The sequence below is a fragment of the Myotis davidii genome, unplaced genomic scaffold (assembly GCF_000327345.1).
Source record: "Myotis davidii unplaced genomic scaffold, ASM32734v1 scaffold1185, whole genome shotgun sequence".
NCBI lineage: Eukaryota > Metazoa > Chordata > Mammalia > Chiroptera > Vespertilionidae > Myotis > Myotis davidii.
This window is the reverse complement of record NW_006296007.1, coordinates 352016-359821: the sequence shown is the minus strand read 5'-3', so window position 1 is coordinate 359821 and position 7806 is coordinate 352016. Positions and strand designations below refer to the sequence as shown.

Sequence of the window (7806 nt, the reverse complement as noted above, 5' to 3'; positions counted from 1 at the left end):
TATCCCAAATATATGAAAACCCTGGATCCTCCAAACAGAAGGAACCTTGTCAGGCCATCTACTCCCGTCTCTAACTTACGTCCCACGATGCAGGTCCAATCTGTTTTTCAAGCCTTCTCAAGTTTCCTCTGTCATCTATGATGTGTGCTTCTAGAGTACACATAAGGATGCCATGGACATAATCATTTCTGATAATTAAATCCCAGCAGAGCAAATACACATTTACATCTAGTTTCAGGTTCTCATGGTGGTTGAGAGAGGTCTGAGGTCCATTTTTGAAGCTGTCTGTCAATTTATGAAAATCTGAAGCAAGCACTAAATGGGTACTTCAAAAGCGGTTCTTTTAAATGTGTCTGTCTAACTGATGCTCCCTATGCAAAACAGTCTAGCCGAATAGGATTGTGCTGCTCACAGGGTGATTACGTTTCATCCTAGGACATCACTTTCTGGAGTTTTATAAAAACTTCAGTTGCCACACCACGGACTCCTTATCAGATCTGTGGAGGCTCTGTGTGCCGCTTCTGTCCGCTGTCAGCCCACCGCTCAGGCCAGGCCACCGCGTGGCACAGCCCAGGGGGCACTGTCAACGTGGACTCAGTAGGAGGCTTGCGTGAAAAAGCTCGAGGGTGAAAGAGGAGAAAGGGTTTAATCATTTGCCCAAGGCTGCCAGCTGTAAATGGCAGAGTCTGAATCTAACATTATTTGGTCCCATCCTTGTCTATGGTTGACGTCACCTTTCTCATTTTTATTAAACTAGATGCATTCCCTCTAGACCAGTGGTTCTCAACCTGTGAGTCACGACCCCTTTGGGGGTCAAATGACCCTTTCACAGGGGTACCCAAGACCATCCTGCATATCAGATATTTACATTACAATTCATAACAGCAGCAACATTACAGTTATGAAGTAGCAACGAAAATAATTTTATGGTTGGGTCACAACATGAGGAACTGTATTTAAAGGGCCAGAAGGTTGAGAACCACTGCTCTAGACTATGAGTTCTGCGAGCTCAAAGACCGCCCCCCTACCTTATTTCTCCCTAAATATGTAACCCCAGGTGTGGCCTCTGGCACATAGCAGACTTTTTTTGTGAATGACTGACAACACATTCATCAACATCAGGCCACTTCTCTGTGTTCTGCTGACAGGACTGGCAAAGAGCCAAAAGTATAAACTGAGTAGGGGCCAGAATGGTATGAGGCTGGTGTACCAGGTCTCACATTCATTAAGAGCCTTACATTCAGACTCCCGGCCTTATCTCTGAACTAAGCAATTCCTACAGTCACCGAATACACTGACCAAACTGAAAGAAGATAGTCATCATACTTTAAATTTAAATCATCCTATTACTTGCTACATACATGGTGCCACTAGGATGAAGTGTTGTAATTACTCTGTGAGTAGCACAATTCTATTAAGCTAGACTGTTTTGTGTTGAGAGCATTGGTTAGATAGAAACATTTAAAACAATTTTTTGAATTACTCTTTTAGTTACTTCTTCAGATTTTAATATATTGACATCTTCAAAAGTGGAAGTTACGTAGACCTCTCAGCTAGATGTAAATGTGTATTTTCTGTACTGGGATTTAATTATAGGAAACTGTTATGTCTGTGGCATTCCTATATTTACTTTAGAGGCATGCATTAAGCATCTGCTATGTGCAGAGTTCTACATTATATGCTAATAATGAGAAAAAAAGATACAACTCTGGCCTCAAATGCCCGCAGACTAATTGAGGACATACTAAGGCTAAACTCAGGAATGGGGGACATAGGTTCATCTTAGTCTTGGGGGGCACAATATTGGAAGGTGACACCAAGGTTTTAAACCTGTTTTGCTTGGGAGGAAGTGGGAAGAAGCTGGTTATGCTTTAGTGTATCTAACTATACCAGACCACACACCTCCACTGGCCAAGGCCTGATGCCTCCATCATCATTATCTCACTCGCTCTAGAAGCCTGTGAATCCCATTACAGGAAAGCCTCAGATTCCCCATCCTGCCCTGTAATCAGGTCACTGCGTCTGTCCTGTCTGCCACTCCCCTTCCTCGGTGTCTGCCCGTGGATCGGGACAACCCAACTCTCTCCTCCCCATCACCAGGGGAGTTTCAAGAAGGGAAACAGAGTCCTGTCTCCACTGTTTCCAAACCTCCCTGTCTTGACTTGAACTTAGTAAAGAAACTCATGATGGTTCCGAAATAACAATTTGCTTCTCTCTTCCCTCTCCTTGGACCCTGAAGCCTTGTCAGCATGGATGCCCCAGAACTAGGGAAGAGATCGACCAAGTTTCACCTCTGAGATGGGGGCCCTGAGAGGCAGGAGGATAGAAGAGTGTACCCTTGTCTGTGGCTGCACAGGGGAAATCCAGTGATGGGAAAGGTGCTGGTGGTCCGAGTGCCAGATGTTAGGAGAAGGCTGCTGGGGCAGAGGAGCTGGAGACCTCATCTTGCTGGAGAGCTGGGGACCAAGAGGAAAACACAGTTAATTTCCCTGTTGAGGTCTAGAGTGTCAGCTTGAAGGCTGATAAGGATGCAGCCAAGTTAAGTAGACAGGCTCAGCTCAATTTCCATCTCCTCCATGACAGTTTCCCAAGCCAGAGGCATTTTTTCCCCCTCTGCCTGCTTCTGTGGCTCTCTAACCTCCAGTCATGGGGTTTTTAATCCCTCTCTGCCCTGATTTATAGTTAGTGTATGACTATCTCATCACCTGCCTGGGCGTCATTTCCTTGAAGGCATTGAAGAGGTTTGCCTCTCTCTCCCTCTTACCCTACCTGACACCTTGCTTTGCACATCCAAATTTGTTGAATCAAAGTAATGTTCTCTTTCTTAAGATCCAGTGGAGGAAGTTGGCCTTTGGGTGATGGCTCTGGGACTGAGACTTTGGGGGTCTCAACGTGGGACGCTGGATATGGTTCATTTGAATCTGAGGGAAGGAGGGGAGGAAAAGCCACTTGCATTTGGGCATCTGCGGCTCCTGACCTTTAGCTGCAACTGAACCACAGGCTCAGATCCCTTCAGGCATGGAAGCGTGTTTTTGAGTTTGTTAGGGGAAGTCTGCTTCATAGATTTTTAGTCATCTTTGAAATTAGGCTTTCTTCAGGCCCAGCCATGAGTCTTCCAGCTCGGGTCTGGGACAGCCACGTCCAGGAGGTTCTCATCCTGGCCTCTCTCAGATAGGAAACTGGCCTCTAATGGGAGGTGGACCACGCTGAGAGTTTTAACGCCAGGGCCAGCTTTCTAAGACAGCGTTAGGGTGAAATGTAGGTACAGCATTCCTTATCACACCCATCCTTGGGGCTCACCTCCTCTTCCATTCATTGTATACATTAAGCCCTGAGAACACCAAAATACTGGACTCCCCAGCCCTGCTCAGTGGACGCCTGCCTCAGATCCCTCCTTATCACACTCTCAGTGTCACTCAGCAGCATTCAAATCCTAGAGCCTTGGTGGGCGGGGCAAGGCCTCTAGTTTAGTGCACTCAAGTACCACCTCCACTGACCATTTCAGAATTCCTCATCTGGGTGCCCAGAGCCAGGCCACAACACTCTGTTCTGAATCTTTCCTCTGTCTTGCTGTTGACTTGCTTATCCTCCCAACTCCATTTGAATAGCCCAGGAGAGCCATGGAATATTGATTTTCCATTTCCTCTACCTCCCTTCTCCTCCGTGTCCCTGGGGCAGGCTCCCTGCTCTACTTTCTCATTTCTCAGTCCAGAGAGCTGCAGAGAGGATGCAGGGAGGTGATGAGTTACCTTGGCTCTCTGGCTGCCCTGAGCATCTCTAGCCCATGCCTCCAACTCCAGGAATCGCTGACTCTCTCCTGAAAGGAAATTGAAAGCGACTGAAAGAGAGCCCCAGGGAGTGAGGACTATCCTGGCCTGTTACAGTCCCTGCTCTCTGCTTTAAGCCACTGCCTTACAGTGGGTTCCACTGTTTTCCCCAAAGTAAGTGTGATTCTGAATGGGGGCGGGGGGAGTTTGGGAATGAAACTCATATATAACATTTGGGTGGATAATAGTATTCATACCTGCGCTCAATTTTTAAAAGAAATCTTCAGCTGTGTTGGAATTTGGAATGGAGGCATCCTAATTGCTTTCTGAGGGGATGTTTTGGTCTTTGAAATACAAACCTCTCCCTAACGCCCTCCCCAATGCACTCTGTCTACCCCCTGGCCGGGAACAGCGGAACACGTAGGACTTACTTCTCTTCAGATTTCATGTCTTAAGAAAATGCACGAGGAAAACAGAGTATGTTCCATTGCTAAGCAGCCAACTTCATGTAGGTTTAAATTAAAATGTAAATGTACATGGCTGGCTTCGTCCTGCAGATAAGGGTTAAGACAAAATGTTCCTGTGATGAATCTGAAGCCAGTCTTTCCAAAACATCGAAGGTAAGTTGCGATGCACAGAGAGCCTGCTCAGAGCACCTCAGGGGAGAAGTGACAGCAGAGTCTGGGGCTGGCGTGGACTCAGGACCAGCGTCCCATCACAGACGCTGGTGCAGAGAAGGCGTATCCCATGGGTCTAGATGGAGCACTTTTAGTATTTAAACAGCGTCACTGGGAGTTCCCAGAATGGCCATCATAGATGTGAACTGACTCCAGACCCCAATGTGGCCCTTGTGTGAAGTCAGCCTGGAGGGAAAAAGCAATAGCAGAGGAAGCCAGAGCCGGTACCAGCCCCTTAAGGCCTCTGCATAGGGCGGGGTACTCGCTGCTCCCTGCCAGTCATTTCTGCCCAGAGATCCCAGCAGAGCAAGACTAAAGCTCTGTTCTAGCACTCCAGAGGTTAGCATCTCCACAAGGGAGTGACTTGGCTATACTTGCACAGAGAGGCAATTGAGGTGCTTAAGAGCATCTGCCATCTCTCTCCCTACCCCTGAAAAATCAGAGATAAGAGATACAGAGGAAACTTAAGGTTGTGGATTTCTCTGCAAAAGAGATTTACATCTCACAGCAGAAACTTTCAGACCACACAGTTTTTACCCACGTGGCAATGTCCGTGCCTGGGGTATGTGTCTGCTTGTGGGGGACTGTGTTGGCTGTGACAGGTGCAAATGGCAGTTCTGTGATTGTGCTCTTGTTATTATACCAGCTCAGTGACTAGGAGTGTATTTTAGGACAAAGAGGAATGTTCAGCATAGCAACAACTGAACGACAAGGGAGAATAGTTTTAACCATGTCTCGGTGGCTATTTATCCCACTTTTACATCTTTCTTTTATAAAGTAGCCTTCAGAAAGAAAAACAAGATCACCTCAAATGTTTATTCTGCCTCTCCAACTACATATTTACCAATCCATCCAAGACGGCCAGCTGTTGCTTTTGACCTGGTGGCGAGAGGCTATTTTAATTAAGATTATTGAGAGACTACAGAAAATACAGTATCATGACTCTGAAATCTGAGCTAAAAACAAACAAAAATAGCCTTAAGAAAAATCTTGTATGTAATGACTGCTTCTTTCCGTTCACCAAGACCCACACGATGATGCACGTTTCAAAGAGAATTTCTGGGAAGCTTCTAGCCCTAACCAGTAAGTTCACTAGTACTGGGTGAAGAGTCGATTCTGTTAGCAAATATTTGATTTGCAAGTGTCGGTATCCAACCTTCCTTGACTGAATCCTTGTATACATTTTTAGCAGCTTCCCTTCCCTCTGATGCCCATAGTGTTTATTACAGAAATAAACTCTTCCTGCTGCTCAGCAGTTACCCACGTGGCGTTGCAGACACTCACAGAGCTGTCACTCGCCCCTGTCAGAGCCGACGCGGTCCACTGCGAGCAGACACGTCCTGTCCCATACATCCACCCTCACACAAGCAAAATTTGTGTTCTTGTGAGGAAATGATCTGATTTGAAGCAGTAAGAATATATAGCCTTAGAAAGCAGTAAGCCAGTGATAGGAAAGTCTGTGCAATTTAGAGACAGAATCATTCTTCTTAAGAAGACACACAGACAGTTATTTCAGTTTCAGGATGACATTGTATATAAAAGTGAATAATTTTATTTTTAAACCAGTGTGAACAAATCTTTACATCCCACCGGCCAGATAAGCTTTCTTAATGGTTTATCAGTTGAGAAAGTGCATTAAGCCTTTAAAGCTTCAAGGTCACAGGTAATCATTTCATTTCCTGACAACAACCCTCAATTTTGGGTTTCAAGCCTCGGGGAGAAGCTTACTCACATTGATGAGCATATTGAATCTAACCCCCCCCCCCAAAAAAAAAGGGCCCACAGATCTAAGTTTTTTAACAGTGCATAACAGTCTACCTAGATCCCAGGCACAGGTTTCTGAAAGACCCGTAGCTAATGAGGTGATAACTTTGTCCTCTCTTGCTCCTCCCTGAAGGCATAATTCAATCCGAGGACAACTCAACCTGTCGAACCCGGACTTCAATATCCAGCAACTGCAAAAACAAGAACAGCTGGCCGGGATCGGCCGCATTAAACCAGAGTTATACAAGCAGAGGTCACTGGACAGCGATGATGGGAGAAGGAGTAACAGCAAAGCCTGTGGGAAACTGAACTTTATTTTAAAATATGACTGTGACCTAGAGCAGCTCATAGTGAAGATTCACAAAGCCGTCAATTTGCCCGCCAAGGACTTTTCTGGGACCTCAGATCCTTACGTCAAGATCTATTTGCTTCCGGATCGGAAAACAAAACACCAGACCAAAGTTCACAGGAAGACCCTGAACCCTGTGTTTGACGAAGTGTTTCTGTTTCCGGTTCCCTACAACGACCTTGAGGCCCGGAAACTGCACTTCTCTGTGTATGACTTTGACAGGTTCTCCCGCCACGACTTAATCGGCCAGGTGGTGGTAGACCACTTCTTAGACTTGGCTGATTTCCCCAGGGAGTGCATCCTTTGGAAGGACATCGAATATGTCACCAACGTAAGTCCAGCATTTCTTCTTTTGGGGGGAGTTGTGGAGGTGTTTCTTGGTCAGCATGCGATTAAACGACATATACCTTATTTTATTTGGGGGGGCAAAGTATGAAATTCATGTCAGTATACATAGAACTCTGGCTTCAGAACCTCCTCATGTCTTTCTAGAAACAGGGCTTTAACAATATTCACTCTGAAATTTCCAAGAATTATTGATGAAAACAATATACAAGAATAACCTTCGCTCTTTTCTACTTTCTAATTCTCAGAAATTCTCTAATAGACAGTAAATATTATCTGCTCTCCTTACCACATTTTCTTTAGAGCTTTCTTAGGTTGTTTGTGCTAAGTGGATCCTGGCATCCTATTGACCGTAATCTGCAGCAAAGAGCCCAAGTCCTTACCCATGCTCTCAGGTCAGCTCAGTTCAGAGGCATTCCTCATGAGATCTTCACCTTTAACCCCAGACGTGAGAATGGTTGAGAAGAGTTGACATCACATTTTCAAATATTGAGTCATAGCTACAAGAAGAGCAGCCTGCAAAGGTCTGCAGACATTGGCAGTGCCAATCTATAGAAGGTCAAATCCAGCTTAGAGCTCAGGAGAGAGAGGGCAGAAGAGCCTGGAGGGAGGCCTTAAATCCATGCATACATTTCAACACGAGATTGCGTGGTGATATTTTTATTCAATTTACGTCCTTTTCATTATTCTGCAGAGGTGCATTGACACTCCTGAAATAGAAAGGAAAATTGGACTTTCCTAGGTGACTCAGATATTTTAATGCCACTTGTTTCTTTCACCTTTTCTCCTCAGGTAACTGTTAGCTTGTCTTCTGGAATATGGCCCTTCTAAGGCCTTTCTCTTCCTCTTTTTCTGTCTCTGTCTCTGTCTCTGTCTCTTTCTCTTCTTCTTCCTCTTCCTCTTT

At 45.5% G+C, this 7806-nt stretch overlaps 1 protein-coding gene across 1 annotated transcript in view; it reads left to right on the top strand.

The window, feature by feature from the left end:
- Nucleotides 1-7806, top strand: part of SYT9 (synaptotagmin 9) — a 119493-nt gene that overhangs the window by 6753 nt on the left and 104934 nt on the right. Inside the window, exon 3 of the mRNA XM_006770935.2 lies at nucleotides 6342-6888. Coding sequence (XP_006770998.1) covers nucleotides 6342-6888 — 547 coding nt within the window. The remainder of the gene's footprint in view (nucleotides 1-6341; nucleotides 6889-7806) is intronic.